General features: G+C 34.0%; 1 protein-coding gene across 2 annotated transcripts in view; it reads left to right on the forward strand.

The window, feature by feature from the left end:
• Positions 1-18,386, forward strand: part of LOC143223460 (secreted frizzled-related protein 5-like) — a 78,634-nt gene extending 60,248 nt beyond the window's left edge. For both annotated transcript variants that reach the window (XM_076451481.1, XM_076451480.1), the window contains exons 2-5: positions 2,315-2,392; positions 6,527-6,967; positions 7,926-7,997; positions 15,306-18,386. In XM_076451481.1, coding sequence (XP_076307596.1) covers positions 2,315-2,392; positions 6,527-6,967; positions 7,926-7,997; positions 15,306-15,616 — 902 coding nt within the window. In that variant the 3' untranslated portion in view covers positions 15,617-18,386. The remainder of the gene's footprint in view (positions 1-2,314; positions 2,393-6,526; positions 6,968-7,925; positions 7,998-15,305) is intronic.
• Positions 18,387-22,587: the final 4,201 nt, after the last annotated feature.

Consider the following 22,587-nt stretch of genomic DNA (forward strand, 5'->3'; position numbering starts at 1 on the left):
CGTTATAAAATGCACAATAACTTATTGTATAAGATAAAAGTAACAAATAAGGTTTAAAACAATATATAATTTAAAAAAAAAAACATGTTTTGATGGTAAACGTCCATGGTTGATCTCTTGAAGATGGTGGAACTTTTCCATCGAAACATGTAGTTTTTAATTGTTTATTTCACAATTAACTTATATTTGTTGTGCAATTTTAAAAGTTAAATATTTTTACTTATTCAACAATGTGTTATTGGTATATAAGAATTTTTTAAAGTGTGTTACCAAACTTCTTAATTTCATGGAAACTACTATACTGAGATGAAAACCCTTTGAGTTAAATGAAGTTTCCTAATCCAGCGCGTGAAAACGGACAGGTTTCACGAAACACGAGTTCTTTCCTAATGACTTTTTCATGGTGAAAGCTCTGTGAAATATGAGAAAAAAAAAGGTCTTACGTGGATGAGTTACTTAGATTTAAGAAAGACGGATTTCTAATTTTAAAAAAGGGTTTTATTAAATCCTTATGAAAACGGGAGCTTGATGGATAGACACACACGTTTTAAAAACTAGTTTCATGCTAAATAATAAATTCATTTGTAAGACAAACTAGTTTTATAGTGGTAAACATGTTAGCCCTAGCAGAAACTTGTTTTGCAGTGGATGAAGACTTCGGTTCAAATAGAAGGTGGTTTCATATGTAGGTGAACATTTTAGCTCAAATAGAAGGTGGTTTTGAGGGGGTCTTTTCGATGAATAAACCTCTGAACTATACTAAAAGCCAGTTTCCTTGTAGATAACATGTTAGCTTTAATAGATCTGGTGTGGTGATAAATGAAGTTTCAAAATTTAAAGAACACAAAATATATAAAATGGTGATTTTGTTAGGAAGAAAAACTAAAATAATTCTTATCTTAATATTTGTTAATAAACTTACATAAAGACCAGTGTGTATCACGTTACACTTGATTTCTCGAAATAGGAGTCATAAAAGCCAAAATGCATTTATCCAAATATAATAGTCGTTTACTGTCTGCCCTATTATGACCTTAGTGATGGCGATGCATGGAGGCCGTGAGAGAGGAAGGTACCTCGTATGTGTAGTGGATGTTGATATAGTAAGTCTAAAGTAAAGACGTAGTGTGGGATCATCTAGCATATAGCTTATAATTTATCATGTTAATAGAAATACCGATTCAATTTTTAACTTAAATCATTTCTGATTAAAGTATTTTCTATTACATCACCAACGTTTTTAATAAAAATAAATCTCTTTAGTCAACTCTAAATTAAGAAACCAACAAATATTTTTCTAGTTTCGCTTATACACGTTCCATTTTATATTATCAGTACATAATCTAAGAACAATGTTATGTTATATTTCTGTTGCTAGCAACATGACATAAAACCCATTGTTGGAACGTAGTGTTAACAAAATGCACTGGCTTTTCAATACATAAAGTACTAATTTTTACAGATAATTATTCTATGAATACGCCACGAATTTATTTAATGAATGATTTTCTGTTTGATTAGTTCACGAAGTAACTTACCGACGTGTAACTATCTCGACTGCATTCTTCTACCTTTTTCTTGGCCAAGCTTAATTTAGCAAAATGTATTTATTTTAGTTAGCTATGGAAGTTGAGGTTATATTATACTATTGGATGGGGGTGGTAGTACTTATCCTGCCATTTTTATGAGCTTATACACTAGTCATATAATAATACATTATAGATAATTAACTGACACCAAATGTTACGATCATCTCTGAAAGCGCGAATCTACGTTAAGCCTAGAAACGTTTAGCTGTTGAACGCGGTGTCAGAATATAATGTGTAGAATGGGAAATGTAAAAATGTCTTGGCTGTCAGAAGAATATTAGTTTGTAACAAACTAAACAAATGACATTCTACTTTGAAAGTACGAAAATTAAAACTCACGTGAGCGCTCAAAGCAACATTTAACTTTAATTTAAAATAGCCTTTAGTTATATTTTATTTTAACTGTTGATATTAATATAATTGTTATTTATATGCAATTCTATGTAGCAAAATGAGGTCCACCTATGCGACAGCGGAACAAGTTTACAGACTTATAATGCTAAAATTCGGGGTTCGATTCCCCAACGTGGTTTTATTATAAGAACAAACAAACTCAGAAAGTGTGTGAAGCATGTTTTCTCTAAAAAACTACGTGATTTATTCAAGTTTACTTATAATTGATGGTTTCCATGCTACCGTTTCACATTTTCACCCAGTTGTTTATATTCACTATTCAAGTAGACAGAGTTTCATAGCTAGTATAATTTTTTTTTTTCTCATTACAGAACCAGCACCGTGTGTTGCTTGTAACCAGCCAGATACGTATGAAAACATGATTGACAATTTTTGTCGAGCAGATTTTGGTAAGTATTTGGGCTTAAAACTGATTCTCAAACAGGCCAGCTGGGGTAAATGATGCGTTCTTTTTACTTTCATATTTGTTACCACTTTCGCGAACAGCGTGTTTTTTCTCGCTCATCGCTGTATTTATTTTCAAATTTTCAAACCTATGTGTCTTTTCACTACACTTTCACAGCTGTCATAATCATTTCTACACGTACATAATATTCCCCTCCCGCTATATCACTTTCTCATTTCTTATCACTTCTTATTTTTGTACTCCCCTAGCTATTTACTGTCACACACACACATTCCTTCCCACCAACCCTGTTACTATTTTCACACCTATGTGTTTTTCTCCAACATACCCACAATATTTGCCCCTAGTCAACTTTACAGTGCTTTTACAATTTTCTTTTCCTTCCCTACTTACCCTATTACTAATTTCACACCAGCATGTTCCTTCTTTACTCACCCTGATAATAACTTCACACCAGCATGTTCCTTCTTTACTTACTTCACCAGCATGTTCCTTCTTTACTCACCCTGATAATAACTTCACACCAGCATGTTCCTTCTTTACTCACCCTGATAATAACTTCACACCAGCATGTTCCTTCTTTACTCACCCTGATAATAACTTCACACCTATGTGTTCCTTCCGTACTCACCCATTTATTATTTTCGCTCCTTACCTACTCATCCAATATTTATTTCACAATCAATGACTTTAATTCCTATTTATTCTGTTATTAATTTTATTCGCAGGTGTTCCTTTAATAATAACTATTAATTGCACGCCTAATTATCGTGTTATTGACTTCACACAAATATTTTTCTCTTTTACTCCTTCTATTATTAATTTTACATTCGTGTGCTTTTCCAACTCACTTCTTCAATAATTTTCACGTCTCTTTCCATTTGTTTTCGGCATGGCCAGGTGGTTAAGACACTCGACTCGTAATCCGAGGGTCGTGGGTTCGAATGCCCGTCGCATCAAACATGCTCGCCCTTTCAACCGTGGGAGCATTATAACAATCACGGTCCATCCCACTATTCGTTGGCAAAAGAGTAGCCCAAGAGTAGCACCGGTGGGTGGTGATGACTAGCTGCCTTCCCTCTAGTCTTACACTGCTAAATTAGGGACGGTTAGTGCAGATAGTCCTCGAGTAGCATTGCGCGAAATTCAAAAGAAGAAAGCCGATTTGAGATATAATTAGTTTCCATTTAGGAGGTCAAACTTTTACGGTTGATGTATTTGACCATTCACAAGGTATCATAGATTAATGTCTTCTAATCCTGCCTAAAATAATTTCATTTTGATCTAGGTTTTTAGTGATCCTGATGAATAATAAAATCCAATCAGATTACGCACCCCCTGCTTGGTATTGCTGAAGCTCAAAAATATAGTAAGTCATCTGACTTTCAACACTAGGAACCAGGCTTGGATACCCCTGGTGGGCAGAGCATAGATGTAACTTTGCTATTAACTTCAAACAAACAAACAGAAATCTAGCTAATAAAAAAAGGAAACAAAGGTCTCAGATTAATTTAATCCTGCCTAAAATAATTCCAACTGCTGCGGCTATTGAGGATTCCCTCTTGTTTTACATAGAATTGAACTTGTAGTATAGTGTTTTGACAATTATATAAAAAAAACGAAACGAGTGAACCCACTGAGGAAATATCGTTGTACGAAGACACCGTTCCTTGTAAATATGCAAATCAAATAACGTGTTAGGAATGAAATGGATTTTTAACTAGAAATATTGATTCAGTTATCAACAGAATACCTGAACCGCACTTAGCAAAATGTCACATTCGTACTGCTTTGTTCGCGTAACAGTCTTCGAGTTAATATTTACTCGCTTCCCCAAGCCTGCTGTACAGGTCTTTTATTAATTGTGATGGCTTGACAGGCCGCTTCGAGCTCTGTTCGTTCCTGGATTATCAACTTGGCTCGAATGTTCAGCCAACCGAGTCATTACGACAAATGTGCTATCGAACTCTACTACCACGACAAATTAAAACGCACATACTGCCGGTTTTAATATCAAAAGCAAGGAGATATTTACTCAGTAAGCCTTGCCGAGTGTATCGTGTCGAATGTTGTTTTTGTTTTCTCCTTTCTAGAATATATATTATAACACTGACAAAAGTCTACGTATGTATCGCTATTAAAACTCGTGGTAACAAGAAAGCTGATAAAAGTTGCACCAATAATAACACATAGAATAAAAATATTTTTCTTCAGCCTACATGAAAAACACACACGTAAATATAAAGATATTTAGTAATTTGTTTTATTTTTAGTTTGTGATTGTTTTAAAACTCTTAAGATCCTGGTTTCGTAATCCGCGGTGAGTACAGCTACAACTACAAACTGCAAACAAACAACAAATATTTTCAGGGTTCAGAAACAATGCCATTTTTAATATGCTTTTTTTTTTCTCACTATATTTTCAAATAAATTGTAAATTTTATGTTTTACTTTAGTTACATAATACGTACATGTAATAGATATCTGAAATGCTGGGAAAAAAAAAAACATTTAATAAACAAAGAACGAAGCCTGAAAAACAAAATTATAAAAGTAATCGTTTCTTGAATAACAGAATCACCTTTTAATGTTTTTCACTAAAATGTTAATCATGGATAGTTAAGTTAGATGTTACAGTACATATCATTGGATGTTGAGCATGAGGCTCTTTAATCTTACAAAATAATATCTGGCAAGATGACAAGCACAAGCAACAAATAAATATAGTCCTCTTGTGGGGACAACGCCACAATCAGGGATTCGATTCTGGTCGATAGACATAGCAGATAGCCCGATGTGGCTTTGCTATAAGAAAACATACACCAAGGACCACCTGTTCCGAATCTGTAAAAAGTGGGACCACTTATAATGGTATCAATAGTAATACAAAGTAGGGGAAGAAATTTTTCTTCCCCTCTTTATTGTTACCGGTGCCGTTATTCCAGTGCCGTTTTTATAAGACACTTGTTACTAGTGCTATTTTGGTTGGAGCATTATTACTGGATATTTTATTACTAGTGACGTTCTTATTGATGTTAAGTGACAGGTAGTCCAGTTATTCGGTTAAAAGGGTCAGTTAAAGCTCACGTGGTAACTGGTATTCATGACTGGATGGATGCTTTCTTCTGTGATTAGTATGGCCCATCGTAGCCTGGTGGTTAAGGTGCTCGACTCGCAATCTAAGGGTCGCGTGTTCGAATCCCCGTCGCACCGAATATGCTCACCCTTCCAATGAAGGGGGCGTTATAATTTCGGTCAATCCCACTATTCACTCGTTAAAAATAGCCCAAGAGTCGGCGGTGGATGGTAATGACTAGCTGCTTTCCCTCTAGTCTTACACTTTTATATTAGGAACAGCTAGCTCAGATCGTCCTTGTGTAGCTTTGCGCGAAAATTCAATACAAATCAACTGCTCAATATTTCAAATTAAGGGATAACTAACTGCACGAGAATTCTAGAGGTTCCCGCCTTTTAGCTCTACGTGCGCATAAGTTGACGTGTTTTTTTTTTTTCATTCTAATTTGCTAAAGTTGTCATTTTGATAAACCAGTACTTTCAATATAAAAACAGAATTTCTATTTAGTTTAACATGTTTTCGTAGATAAACAATAGAGACAACACAAAAATCTACATAAATACCAGTGAAACTAATGGGAAAATAACATTGACAAAGCTATTTGTGTATGTTTAACAACTACTAGCTGCTTTGTGTCATAAAACAACAAACCAATCAACATCTACTTGTACATTAATGAATCTGAATTCATGTTGTTTGCATGTTTTTGCATTGCAAAGTTTATCATGTTAATCTTTTAACGTGTTTAGAATGGAAAGACGATTAAAATGGCTTTGGTAACAATATTTCTATTATGTAAAAATCATAAAACTATTATTTTGCTACTTTTTGTTTTTAAGAAACGTGGCCACTTTTTCTTTGATCCTTTGAGAAACTGACAGACTATTTATTCTTAAAATGATTAACTTTTCTCGCTACTAGCACGCGAGTAAAAACAGATCACGTATAATCAACTTATCTTTTGTTAACTGTTTTATCTTTGCTTTGATTGCTTAAAATTACGAGCTTGTATATTCTAGTAAATAACATTTTTTCGTTCAGTCATCAAAACAAGGGTTAGAAAATTACGAAACGAAGAACTAAGGTTTAAAAAAGCCAAGATCTTCAAAATGAAGGAAGATGTAGTCACAAAAGCTGACTTAAAGAAACCTGTATTCGAACACCCTAATATGTCAAAATGTTGTGGGGAGCTGATTGGAAAGCTGGACGTTAGAGGTCGTGTGCTCGTGATGGGAATAAAAAAGAAGAATAGTTTGTTCCCAACTCTTATCATCCCATGGGTTAATTCAAACAAAGTTATCCGTAAAGCTCGAAAGACCATGAAAAAGTTTGACTGCTCAAATCCTAAAGTTTTTTCTAGCACTATGATAACCACAAGCAAAATTCCGGTGCAAGTTGGCATGAAGAAAAAAGCCAGAAGAAGGAGACCAGGTCATCGGAGAGGAAGGAAGGAGATACCAAATGTGAGACAGGGTGCTTCTGGTAGGTGGCGTTATACGCTAAAAATATAGTGTTTATTTGCTAATGATGTATCAGTGATCATAATATTGTCTCTTCAATTTTCTAAAGACTTTTTTTTCCTGGAATTCGTTATAAAACTTTATTTTCGTTGATTACCAAAGTAAAGTGAAACATCTAAGCTTTTAGATGTCTACAAGGGTGTTGATAAAATTAGCGATAATTATTATGAATCGAGAGAATAACTTGTACAACAGTGAACTTAAGTGTGAAGTGTGTAATGTGTTAAACAAAGAATATTCAATAAGTTGAGCTTAACAGTCACGAGGAATGGTCAGTGTTATGGACTTTATTCACAAGGAGCCGGACCTGGCTTAGGAATAAGTGTATAAGGTTGTGGTTATTAGGTCCAAGGCTTGCTACGCACAGCACGTGTACTCTCAGCAGTGGGCACGTTATAAGAATTGCATTTGATTTTGTATTCGATTCAGAGAAACAAAGTCATTATGTTGGCGGGTACTACTGGCTGGCAGCTGCCTTCCCTCCGGTTACTAGTTCAAAATTAGAGACTGCTATAGCTAAATCCTAGGTGTCTCTGACCCTGCCATTTAGGACACACACGGTTAAGGGGACGCTGTTTGGAAATACCTTATTCAGCAATGTTATCTACTAATTAAGAAAAGCACAGGCTATAATTGAAGGCTAATTAGAAGCCAGCCTGAAGGAAAAGTTCCACATTAATCATTGAGTTAATATAACTTTTGTACATTTTCGGTATACTACAATATATCGAATGTCAACACATTTAAAGGTAATTCGATACCTTGTTTATTCCGAAAGGAAACTTTAAAAATTAAGCTAACATCTGATTCACTTGGAACTTTAAAACAAGTGTTTCTTTGTATTAATTTTGAATGTTTTGGCTTTGATACGCGCATCATTCACTGAGGTCACGTTACTAAATTTTGATGTCTTAATACAGTACCCTGTGCTGGATGTAATGAACCCAAGACGCTGGAAAACTTAGTGGACAAGTACTGTACAGCGGAATATGGTAAGTAGCCAGTAAGTTAGGCTTTCTGAAAATTTTTGTCACTAAAGTTTGAATTTCAGGTTAAACATGATGCAGAAGGATAATATAGTTTTTTCATGTTTTATCGTCTCACATCGTTATTCTGTCAGAGGATACTGACACATTTAATATTATGATTAGTACCTAGTACTGTCAGAGGATACTGACACATTTAATATTATGAATAGTACCTAGTACTGTCAGAGGATACTGACACATTTAATATTATGAATAGTACCTAGTACTGTCAGAGGATACTGACAATTTTTTATCTGGTGAATAGTACCTAGTACTGTCAGAGGATACTGACAATTTTTTATCTGGTGACCAGTACACCAGTACTTTCAGAGGATACTGACAATTTGTTATCTGGTGACTAGTATCCAGTACTTTCAGATGATATTGACAGTTTGTTATCTGGTGACTAGTACCTAGTACTGTCAGAGGATACTGACAGTTTATTATCTGGTGATTAGTATCTAATGCCGTCTACATGTTAGATTACTGTCGCTCAGTGCTTTTTATTTTAAAGCCCAGCACTGACGATCCTCAAAAACATTAATTTGCTTTCAAATAATTTCAAAATGTGCAAATGAACCCGGTTAATTTCATTGGAATTAAAGTTTTTCAGTTAGAAAGTACAGAATATTTATTTGTGAATAAAACCTTGAATTGTGTGAAACCCGGCCACAGCAATGATCATCAGCGTTCAAAAATGGAAATCCCGTCATCTCTAAATTCTATAAGGACAGAAATAAAATATTATTTCTCGTGTGGAAACAAGAATTATGGATCGGGAAAATTTTCAGTAATATCTTAAATAAAACTGGATCATCCAGAGATACCAGATCAGCACAATGTGAATCTAAGAAAAGAACAGAAAGTAGCGTGCCACGGAATAACAAGTTTGATATCGCATAGATTTGCATATGATTAAGGGTAAAGCATCCGCTAGTTGTTTGTTTTTTTACTTAACAAACAACTGCTCCTTAAGAGTACAACTCTGACCAGGCCTTTCAAGTCTTGATCAACAGGTTTTGCTGGTATTAGATTCTCCAAGAATTTTTATTTTTTCAGTAACACATCTTGTGTCGGCATTCTTTGAAATACTAGACCTCAAGATGGAGCGTTTTAGATAAAATTATGTCTTACCTCATTTATGCAGCAACATGGTTTCGTAAGCAAAACTGGTGTTGTCAGCAGACGAACTTGGGAGACAGACACATTGATAATTTATTTTAAATCAATAAATGATAGATAAGTGTTTTAAGATAGCCAAACGTAGCATCTGTGTAAATTAAGTTTTATATTAATGAGTAATGTAACTGGTTTAAAACAATTACAAGTTATTAAAGTACAAGTCTTTGAGTGAGTTTGAGTATTACGTTCCGTAACTGAATTTGATTAATTTTTGACAGATCTGTATACTTGTTTTCATTAAAATATTTTTGGTAATTTCATAGTAATAACTTCGAGAAAAAAATCGGAAAATGCACGTGAGCAGAAACATACACTTATCACTTTAATACCAACTTAATGTTTGCTTTTTTGCTAAAACGAAAATGTATTACTTTGTTATTAAACAAAAATGCTTGTCACTTTGCTATTTAAGTAAAACACTCGTCACTTTTTTATTAATTACAATTCTAATCACTTTGTTATTAACTAAAACATTCATCTCTTTGCTATTAACTAAAGCATTCATCACTTAACTTTTAACTAAAGCACTCATCACTTTGCTGTTACCTAAACCACTAATCGCTTAACTTTTAATTAAAGCACTCATCATTTAACTTTTAATTAAAGCACTCATCCCTTAATTATTGACGAAACCACTCACCACTTTTAACTAAAGCACTCATCACTTCACTTTTAATTAAAGCACTCATCACTTAACTTTTAACTAAAGCACTCCTCACTTACCTTTTAACTAAACCACTCATCACTTAATTTTTAACTAAAGCACTCATCACTTCACTTTTAATTAAAGCACTCATCACTTAACTTTTAACTAAAGCACTCCTCACTTACCTTTTAACTAAACCACTCATCACTTAACTTTTAACTAAAGCATTCATGACTTAACTTTTATTTAAAACACTCATCACTTAACTTTTAATTAAAGCGCTCATCACTTAACTTTTAATTAAGCCACCCATCACTTAACTTTTAACTAAAGCGCTCATCACTTAACTTTTAACTAAAGCACTCATCACTTAACTTTTAACTAAAGCACTCATCACTTAACTTTTAATTAAAGCACTCATCCCTTAATTATTGACGAAACCACTCACCACTTTTAACTAAAGCACTCATGACTTAACTTTTAACTAAAGCACTCATCACTTCACTTTTAATTAAAGCACTCATCACTTAACTTTTAACTAAAGCACTCCTCACTTACCTTTTAACTAAACCACTCATCACTTAACTTTTAATTAAAGCACTCATCACTTAACTTTTAATTAAGCCACTCATCACTTAACTTTTAACTAAATCACTCATCACTTAACTTTTAATTAAGCCACTCATCACTCAACTTTTAACTAAATCACTCATCACTTAACTTTTAATTAAGCCACTCATCACTTAACTTTTAATTAAAGCACTCATGACTTAACTTTTAACTAAAGTGCTCATCACTTAACTTTTAACTAAACCACTCATGACTTAACATTTAATTAAAGCACTCATCACTTAACTCTTAATTAAAGCACTCATCCCTTAATTATTGACGAAACCACTCACCACTTTTAACTAAAGCACTCATGACTTAACTTTTATTTAAAACACTCATCACTTAACTTTTAATTAAATCACTCATCACTTAACTTTTAATTAAATCACTCATCACTTAACTTTTAACTAAATCACTCATCACTTAACTTTTAATTAAGCCACTCATCACTTAACTTTTAATTAAATCACTCATCACTTAACTTTTAACTAAAACACTCATCACTTAACTTTTAACTAAACCACTCATCCCTTAATTATTGACGAAACCACTCACCACTTTTAACTAAAACACTCATCACATAACTTTTAACTATAGCACTCATTACTTAACTTTTAATTTAAGCACTCATCACTTCACTTTTAATTAAAGCACTCATCACTTAACTTTTAACTAAAGCACTCATCCCTTAATTATTGACGAAACCACTCACCACTTTTAACTAAAACACTCATCACATAACTTTTAACTATAGCACTCATTACTTAACTTTTAATTTAAGCACTCATCACTTCACTTTTATTTAAAACACTCATCACTTAACTTTTAATTAAATCACTCATCACTTAACTTTTAATTAAATCACTCATCACTTGACTTTTAACTAAATCACTCATCACTTAACTTTTAATTAAGCCACTCATCACTTAACTTTTAATTAAATCACTCATCACTTAACTTTTAACTAAATCACTCATCACTTAACTTTTAATTAAGCCACTCATCACTTAACTTTTAATTAAAGCACTCATGACTTAACTTTTATTTAAAGCACTCATCACTTAATTTTTAACTAAACCACATATCTCTTAACTTTTAACTAAAACACTCATCACTTAACTTTTAACTAAACCACTCATCCTTTAATTATTGACGAAACCACTCACCACTTTTAACTAAAACACTCATCACATAACTTTTAACTATAGCACTCATTACTTAACTTTTAATTTAAGCACTCATCACTTCACTTTTAATTAAAGCACTCATCACTTAACTTTTAACTAAAGCACTCATCCCTTAATTATTGACGAAACCACTCACCACTTTTAACTAAAACACTCATCACATAACTTTTAACTAAAGCACTCATGACTTAACTTTTAATAAAAGCACTCATCACTTGATTATTAACTAAAATACTAATCACTTTTGTTTTTAACTATAACTGTCAACGCTTTTACTATTAATTAAAACACTCAACACTTTTTATTAATTAAAATTCTAGTCATTTTTGCTATTAACTAAACCGCTCATCACTCTGTTATTGGCCCGGGATGGCCAAGCGTGTTAAGGCGTGCGACTCGTAATCTGAGGATCGCGGGTTCGCATTCCCGTCGCGCCAAACATGCTCGCCCTTTCAGCCGTGGGGGTGTTATAATGTGACGGTCAATCCCACTATTCGTTGGTAAAAGAGTAGCCCAAGAGTTGGCGGTGGGTGCTGATGACTAGCTACCTTACGGCTGAAAGGGCGAACATGTTTGATGCGACGGGGATTCGAACCCGCGAACCTTAGATTACGAGTCGAACGTCTTAACCCACCTGGCCATGCCGGGCCAGACGTAAGAAAGGCACACTTAATTATCTTACTATGGGCCATTTTATATTTAGTTCGCTCCAAGTACATAGTTTACGCTGGTCGAAAGCTGTAATTGCTTATTAATTAAACCATTTTATGATAGTAATTACTTTATTAGAATTATTACTTTTGTAATTATGTCAGTATGTAATTAATTAAAAATAATCCAACGGTACTCACTGAAAATAAATAAACTGTATGATGCTAATTGTATATAACAAATTGATTAGAATCCTTTGGTGTCATGAATTAATATACAAGAGAAACCTAAAAGTATCGATGATTAGTATACGTTAAACCTATTGTTCTGTACCCTCGCTATTAATGATATTATATATTTACTCCTAATTCCAGTTGTATCTCTAACAGTTCATACATTTTAAGGGATCCGGATCGGTTGTAAATTCATATACGAACACAAAGCAAAATTTTGCAGATGCTTATACACTGCTGGCCAAAATCTTAATTTCAATGAATATAAAGAAAAAATGTGCACTTTACGTTGTTAGACTCAACCACGTATTTGCGTAGAGCTTTGAAAGATGAAAGTAAGAAAAGGGAAAATAAAAATAAAAAAACAACTTTTTTAACATTTAATAGGAAAAAATGTGAACACTATGAAATTAGCCTAAATACCAGCTGGTGAAAAGTTTAAGACCTTACCAAAAAGAAGTCCTAAACAGGGTAGGAAATGCCCAATAAGAGATCTCAGTAGTGAGTTGCACGGCTGTCATTGCGAATAACTGCAAACATTCGCTTTGGCATGGTCGATATAAGTGTTTGCAGAAGGCTGGCTGGAATGGTATTCCAAGTGGTGAAGCTGGCTTCACGAAGCTTATGCATTATTTGAAACTGACGTCCATTTCTACAGACTTCCCTTGCCATCCACCCCCAAACATTTTCAATGGGGTTCAGTTCAGACGAATACGCTGGATTGTCCAAAAGAATCACGTTATTCGCCATGAAGAAGTCCTTTGTCCTGCGGGCATTGTGGATTGCAGCGTTGTCCTGCTGAAAGATCCAGTAATTTCCACACAAGCGAGGGCTTTCAGTCAATAAGGATGCTCTCTCCAACATGCCAATGTAGCCAGCTGCTGTTTGACGCTCTTCTATAACCTGAAGCTCCATTGTTCCATGAAAGGAGAAAGCACCCCAGAACATGATGGAACCTCCTCCACTGTGTCGTGTAGAAAATGTCTCCGGTGGGATATCCTTATCGTGCCAGTAACGCTGGAAGCCAGCTGGACCATCCAGGTTAAATTTTTTTCTCATCAGAGAACAAAACCTTCGTCCACTTTTCTACATCCTATGTTTGGTGCTTCTCAGCAAAGTTTAACCGAGCTGTTTCGCGGTGTGGAAGGGGGCGTGACCTATGAAGACGTTTACGGATTTTAAAGCCTTTCTCTCGTAGATGCCGTCTTATTGTTCTCGAGCTGCATTCTGCATTCGTAAGGGCCTCAATCTGGTTCGACAAACGGCTGGTGTCTTGCCGGACAACCCGTCGAATCCTCCTACTTAACGTTGGCGAAATTTTCTTGGGCCGACCACTTGAAATTCTTGTTCCGTATCCCTCAGGGTCTTTTAAGAAATTTGCAACAGCAGTTTTACTACGCCCAATATCACCAGCGATGGTACGTTGAGAGAGACCTTGCTTTTGCAGCTCGACAATTCTGCCACGTTCAAACTCTGTAAACTTTTTAGACTTTGCCATGTTTTTACCCAATGTAACACAGGAGATGTCAGTGTGAGATGTTGACAACGCCAATGCTTGAACACAAATGACTAAATTTCGTTACGTGTTTACCGATTAACGCTTCGTTTCAGTATGTTCTTGAACTTTTGACCAGCTAGTATTTAGGCTAATTTCATAGTGTTCACATGTTCCTAATTAAATACTAAAAAAAAAAAAAATGTTTATTTTCATTTTTCGAAGCTCTTCTCCAATAAGTTAACAGCGCAAAATGCGTAGTTTTTCTTTATGTTCATTGGTTTTAAGATTTTGGCCAGCAGTATATGTGTGATGTCACATAGCGTCATAGGTCGTATCTTTCATTACATATGAGAGTCGAGCAGTCATTTCTCTTATTGTTTGCATAATTTAAAAGTTAAACACTAATGTAAATCTTTTCGTTATGTAACAGTTGGGAATTTCACTTTGTAAGTAAGCAGGGGACACTTAAATTACTTAATTTTAAAAACCATGCGTTACGATAAAGCCTTACATTAGACAGTGTCAGAACTACGTATATAAACAATTTTTAACCCGTTATTTCTGATTTTGGAAAAGGATCATATTAGTTGCTTGTTTCTTATAAGTTTATATAGACGATTTTGCTTTCTAATGTTTTTCTTTTTTGGTGAATTGACTTTTTTACCTCTTTGAATTGTTCAAAATATGGCAGTTTTTTTATTTATTTCATATTTGTATTTCTAGAAACGTATCAACATTCTCCTAACAAATACTGCATTCCATTATTTAAAATATGGTAGTTTTTTGGTTTGTTTTTTTACTTACTTTATATCTGTGTTTCCAGAAATTTAACTACGTTCTGTTCATAACACTTCATTCTTGACACGGTCGGACGGTTAAGGCAATCGATTCACAATCTGAAGGTCGTGGGTTCGAATCCCCGACACACCAAACATGCTCGCTCTTTCAGCCGTAGGGGCGTTATAATGTCACGGTCAATCCCACTATTCTTTGGTAAAAGAGTTGGCGGTGGGTGGTGATGACTAGCTGCCTTCCCGCTTGTCTTACACTACTAAATTAGGGACGACTGGCGCAGATAACCCTCGTGTAACTTCGCGCAAACTTCAAACCAATAATATTACATTTCCTTACTTAAAATATGGCTATTTATTATTTAGTTTATAATCGTGTTTCTCTAAATGTACCAACGTTGTATTAACAATAATGCATTACGTCATGAAGTCTTAAAATTTAGAAACGCATTTATCTATTTTGGTTTTTCAGTAATCAAGACAAGAATTCAAAGAATAAAAAACGACAAGATGAAATGTAAGAGATCCCGCCTAGTGAAACTCAGAGAGGGTTCAACAGCTCGAGAAGAATTGGTAACTCCCACTTTCACACATCCTAATATGACTGAATGTTGTGGTAACATGTTGGAAACTATGGAAGACAAAAAGAAACGTGTGGTCATTATGGGAGAAAAGAGCGAAACTTATTTAAAAACTAGCCTAGTTGTGCCCTGGGGAAGTAACAAAAAATTGATCAAACGTATGATCAGAGTAGCCAAAAAGAAAGGTTGCTCTAGTCGCTAGAAGAATCACGTCTGGGGGAGTGGGGTGTCAATAGACAAGTAGATAATTCAAGTAAAATTATTCGCTTTTGTAAGAAGCATTGCAGGATAGAAAACAACCACCGATACCAATACAGATGTCAAAGTTGTTTTTTTAAGATATTGAAATAATTAAAATTATATTTTGAGATGAATATTCGAAATACAAGATACCTTAGTCTATTAAACTTTATTATCTTAAAATAAAAATAACGTACTGTGTTGAGTTCAGATTTACAATAGTTATATTGATATACGTTCCAAATTATTTTTCAAACACAATAGAGAAATAATAATTGTCATATAATCTGTAGTAAGATTGAAACAAAAATAAATCTAACAACAGATGTCTTTGTTGTTTTTTTTCAGACATATTTATAAAGGTAAACATAGTTCCTTGTTAACTGTAATATTGATCGATCTAAACAGTGAAATATGACAAAATGCCACGTTTTTTGTGTTTTTTTTACTGAAACAAACCTTTGAAGTTGAAAAGCTACGACTTGAAACTAAGTGATTTTCTTTCCCCTATTTCTTTGTTTCCAATAGTCGCCATCACTATATAGTACATGCTTAAGTTTTAGTGTAGTGATATAGATAACCTATTGTACTGTAATCATTTGTTTTGTATTTGTTGAAGCTAATCCACTGATCTTTAATGTAGTAATGTGTGGTTGTTTAAAATGTATGAATGTCACTAAAAAATGGCAAAGAGAAAATTCCCTAGGTATTGGAGTATTTGGTAACTTTTATGTTTATTGTGACAAATTTGGTCGAGCACTGTTGCGCTATCTAGTGGTATTTGTGAATACTAAGCTGCTGTAACTATCTACTTTCTCAAAACATTGTCACTTGAAAAATAATGATGTAAATAATTAGTGTATGTCTGTTATTTGTTATTATTGAACTAAAAATAAAAATAGAAGATTCAGAGGTAAGTAAAATGTTCGACAGCCACTTTGATCTATGGTGTAAAGTCACAAGAAGTAATTAAGGACAATTTTAAAGATTTCTTCTTCAAAGTTGCGATATTTTAAATGTTGTAAGATGTGAACATTTGAAACTTAAGAGAGTAATCACATAGAGGAAAGAAAATACCTTCTATAGAAAATATTTTTACGATGTTATATAACCTTTATTTTTTGTTGAGATGAGACATATATTTCATCATGTCGGATATTGCAGTATCCAATGAAATCTGATCCGATCGAATAGTAATATTCATCTCCATTTAAGGATTATTTCACAATATTGCTTGGACACGATACTTCTTGTACGTGCGTTTCGCATAATAGGTATAGTGTTATTTAGTCCATTGGCGCTTTCTACTAGCTTCTTAACGTAATAGCGTTTTCCACTTTATCATAAGGTGAAAGCCATGATAGTCATCATGTACAAAGAAAACAAATACAATCCAAATAGTTGTTGCAATGGGAGATTGAGATGTGAAACACTATGCCCCGTTGCTATGCGCAACATTCCTTCAACGGACCCGCAATGGCCGCTTACTCATGTGCAATTCTTGTACATCCTTATTAAATTAAAACGACGAGGAACGTACTAGTTTAATATTAGAACATAATGAGGTAAATTTTCGATATATATCTCATCGGATACCCGATATTCAACTAAGACTATTTTTCCCATCTTTTTTGTTTTTCTCCTGATATTATGTTTTAGATGATAAAATTCCTACGGATTAATTATATAGTATTTTAACAGAAAATCGTTATGTTAGTTGGTTGTAAATGAAGTAGCATACTTTAATCTCCATACTTAGACAAAAATATACTGATCATGAAAATTATGTAAATAGTAAGCTTCGCACAGTATTGATTAAATTCCTAGTGCACTTAACAGTTTGGATCGGATGCTGTCGTGCCCTCTAGTGTTTTATATGAAAACTAACAATTCATTCTTTAAATTACGTAAACACTAAAACTAACTTAATTTCTTGCTACTGCCGCATAGTTTGAGATTACTGTAGATAGATGTCGCGTTTTTGTCTTTCTAGAGCGCTTTTTAAAACAATAAAATATTTCAGTGAATGTTTGAGGTACAGAAATAACATTCACTATTTACTTAGTTAGTCACTTCAACAAGTACTTTATAGCCTAGTTGAAGAAGAAGAAATAACAAAAAAAAAAGAGAGAGAGAGAAAGCGGACAGCCGATACTACTGAAACAGCGTGCTACGTCTGTTTTTAAATTACGAAAGTAAACAACAAAAAGTAGAACATTGTAGACTTAAGTATTTTAAATGTGGCACTGTATTGTATCGCTGTGTTCACGCTTGTAACAATGTTTTCAGTGAAAAGTGAGTGTATCGTTTTAAGTTGATTAACTATGTATATCACTTTGTAAGTTTGTATACATGTTTGTTGTAGTAAAATGGAGAGAAAAATACGTAGTTCAATACATCTTAAATTATTTTACAAGTTTTAATTTAGTTCGATGGTAAAATTATAATGCTACGTTCAAACATTCATTAGGTATTTAAATTTAGCTTTAACATGTTACAAAATCACATACATGCACTTAACGTTTTATTTTATATTTCTTTTATAAGTATACAGTATGTAAAGCTTTTGTGTAACAAAGCTTGATTTACCTCGTGTGCAAATACTTTTCCATTTATTAGCGAGTCTTAAGCCTACTTGAATATTTGATATTTGCCATACTGTAATTCGCAGCAATTGTTTTTAAAAGCTTGTAGTTATTGATAACATTATTCATTAAAAAATCTGTTATTGCCTTGGTCTCATGATTAATTGAAGTGTTACATTTATGTACAACACACACTAATATAGGAAGAGTAAGTTCGTCAGTTAGTTATACAAAACAGAAATCACCAAGAACATAATTGCAGTTTCAACCTCAAGCAAAGAACATTTGGTATAAAAACAAATTTGGGAATACCTCTTCAGGTATTTTCCAATCCAACAGACTTATGTTTTTGAGATGGCCGACTGCTACTCAGGCAAGTGGCAGCTATAGCATAGGATAGAAACTGATGACGAAAACCCTTGAGGTATCGTTGTATCTTTCTAGGGGGATACAGCAGGTACAAGATATTCGTTCCTAAATGTACGTGCCAAGAAAAGTCCGGGAACATCTGATCAATAGTACTGCAGAAACATCGGAGTAATTATCATATGTATGTCAGAATTAATAAGCGGTATTAAAGAAAGGACTTTTAAATAACCAAGGACAGATTGAGGCAGGGGCTATAGTCCTGGATCCTGGCTCATAAAAAAGCCCTTTATGAGGTCTCGTTACCTTTTGTTTTTAAACCTTAGTCTTAAGTAGCAATTATAAAAGGCCTGGTACAAAAATTTAGCCTCAAGCCCATGTGACCCTTAATCCGCTTCTATTAATATCAAATATATAATCTGTTCGAAAAGCAGAATACTTTTAACTAATGCTGATGTTGTTTTGACATCGATTTGGAGCCATAACTAATTTACGAACAGGTTGGTTGCAGTTCTAGAGGTAAGAAATTAATGGCTGAACATTAGTGTTTATTTTCACAAAAAGGGAACGTGAAAATTTATCTCATGAACTCAAGTTTTAAGTTTAGTCTTAGCTAAATCTGTTAAGCCCTTATAAGAAGTTTCTGCTAGTAATTAGGGAACTTTTGTAGATGTTTTCTAATAGCAAACTAAAAAGTGACGTATTTCCCGAGAACTGCTTTATGTATTAAAGCTGTAAAGATACGTACGAAAAGAACGAATTTAAACTGTTATAACTGAAGCAGTTTCTTTAGTAACTGTTATTCTGATTGTACAATTTCAATGTTATGTTATTTGTATATATAATGTCGTTGCTGTAACTGAAACTAATTACAGTTACATTTATATAAACTGAGAAAGTTAATGTGACCTGAAACATGCATATGTTTCATACATTTCTGTGCTCGTATATAAAACTAAATTGTGCAGTGATTCAGGATTTTGTCAAAAAAATTAAGAAAATTCTTGGGATTTTTTTTATCAACCCACGTGGTGAATTTGGAAAGTATTTCATACGCTTCAACTGTTTCTGATTTTTAGTTACCGAGATCCGATGGTTGTGTGATTATAAGTCCAAGGCTCGAGTCGTAATATGCCATGAACACGCTCTGCATATTCTGTTATGGGACATCATATCCTTAAGAGTCAATCCTACTATTAAGTTGAAGCACGGGGTACTAAGGTCTGATTGCCGTCTCTCTAGCCAGCAGTTTTGTAAACCTTGTTTTACCAAATACCAATAATGGTTTATTTTAATTTCTGTGTCTAAGTAAAATTAATTCCGTGGTTGTTTAGACCATCAGGTCCATCTGCCGTAACACAGTCTCACTACTGAGTTTACCCAATCTTCATGTTTGTTACAAATCAAGCAGCAAATTTAAACTTGAGGCATTAAAAAAAGCAATTCATGTTAATTGGAAAGTGCAATCTCAACACGTTGCACAAGGAACAATTATGACTCTCCAGTGTTGTCACCTTCAACAAGTCACACAAGGAATAATTATGACTCTCCAGTGTTGTCACCTCCTTCAACAAGTTGCACAAGAAACAATTGACTCTCCAGTGTTGTCACCTTCAACAAGTTGCACAATAAACAAATTATGACTCTTTAATGTTCTCATCTTTTACAGTTTTGCCATTCATAGTAAAAAGATGGACTTCCAAGTTTACACAATTCGTTGTTTTGCAACTCGAAATGGAATTTAAACTTTATACTTAATTTTCTTATTCAAGTAATGAAGCATTCATAGAATCATTTCTTACTTTTTCCCACCTAAAACTGACTAGCTTTTCAACATTTCAAAATTTATACGATCTCAAGAATCTTTTATAAATGGTTATAGAAATTTAATATATCTTTCTAATCTTACTGAACAGTTTCACCAACAGAGAACTCTTTACAAGTTGTGCTGAATGATTACTTTGTTTCTTGCCACTAGGGTACCACGATTCAAACAATTACAGCTCCAATTGTAATATATTCATTGACTAAAACAAGACGTTTTAAAAACTTAAAAATACTCGTTTTCTGCTCTTTTTTTTTTAAAAACGTCATAATCAATAGTTTGGTTTGTTTTGAATTTCGCGCAAAGCTACACGACGGTTATCTGCACTAGCCGTCCCTAATTTAGCAGTGTGAGACTAGAGGGAAGCCAGCTAGTCATCGCCACCCACCGCCACCTCTTGAGCTACTCTTTTTCCAATGAATAGTGGAATTGACCGTCACTTTATAACGTCCCCACGACTGAAAGTGTATGTTTGGTGGGACAGGGATTCGAACCCGCGACCCTCAGATTACGAGTCGAGTGACCTTGACAAGCTGGGCCTATAATCAATGATTTATTCAATAATACATAAATATTACATCAAAACTTTCCTAATGAGGTGAATGTAAATATGTTTAGATATCTCACACGATCCAACGTATCACTGACTCCTTTACCTGCAACATAGTTAAAGATTGGATCAATTAATGTAAATAACATTTAGAGTTGTAATGGATTGAAAATAATGTGTGTTGTGTCCTAAAATGAAACCGTCAGCAAGATGATATCATTGTAAGGCTTTGCAAGTGAATTATGCTAGAGTACTCACAATAGGAAAGATAAACCAGATCACCGTTTCTGTGTTGATTTTGGCTCTTTTATCAGTACTAACACTCACGCTACTGTTTATTTATAGCTAGTGGTGAAATTCTCCTGAACGAAGTAGAGGTGCTTACCTTTTCTAGGACCTGAACTCCCACCTACGGAATCTTAAATTTTCTGCGAATTGACGATACTTATTCATGCGTTCTCAAAATTGAACTGTCAAGAAATATCAAAAAAAAAAACGGAACTCGGTTTATGCTTCGAAAAGAAAGAAAAATAGTTGTACGGAGTACGTTGCAGCAGGGCTATTAACAATAACTTATGAGTGCAAGTAACAAATAGTGCACAATAATATATCAACTTCACTGTATTTGCTTCAACCAGTACGGACAAGGCCTTGCGCTAAATACAAGGGCTCTTCTGTCCAGCTGGAAGACAGTGAATATATTAATGTTTGAAACGATTTTTAAATACCCGTTTATACGTTTTTTATTGTAGTTGCTCATACAATCGTATTATTTTTTATGTCCTGTTTCTTTAAGGGTACACACAACTGTGTTACTGTTTATATTCTGGCTGTCTTAACTGGAAACAATCGTGTTACTATTTATATGTATATATATTCTGGCTGTTTTAATTGTACACACAATAGTGCTGTTGTTTATTTATGTACATTTTGTGATTATAAACGAGAAACATAAACTATTTATATAATAAACATTTGATTTCAGACTGGACACATCTGAGGAAACAGTTTGATTTAGTTGTTGGTAATACTTAGATATTCTACATGTACTCTATTAGTGCACTTATCTAATTACTACAGAGAAACAATTTTTATGAGTGGGCCCGGCATAGCCAGGTGGGTTATGGCGTTCGACTCGTAATCCGAGGGTCGCTGGTTCGAATCCCCGTCGCGCCAAACATGCTTGCCCTTTCAGCCGTAGGGGCATTATAATTTGACGGTCAATCCCACTATTTGTTAGTGATAGAGTAGCCCAAGAGTTGGCGGTGGGTGGTGATAACTAGCTGCCTTTCCTCTAGTCTTACACTACTAAATTAGGGACGGCTAGCGCAGATAGCCCTCGAGTAGTTTTGCCCGAAATTCAAAATAACATAATTTTTATGAGTAGATTTACACTGCAAATGTTGGGTTGCATGATTAAAGAATGCTGCAAGGAAACACATTATGCGTACATAGATACCTTTCCCACTGAACAGTTTGTAAAGGAATTACTAGTCTTTTTCTACCCAAACAAACAAACTATCATTACTAATTTAGCGTCATCAAGCATGACGAAATATTTTTTATGTGACTGTTATAAAAAACATTACAGTTAAAGCTTTGAACAT

This window comes from Tachypleus tridentatus, chromosome 8, assembly GCF_004210375.1.
Source record: "Tachypleus tridentatus isolate NWPU-2018 chromosome 8, ASM421037v1, whole genome shotgun sequence".
Lineage (NCBI taxonomy): Eukaryota > Metazoa > Arthropoda > Merostomata > Xiphosura > Limulidae > Tachypleus > Tachypleus tridentatus.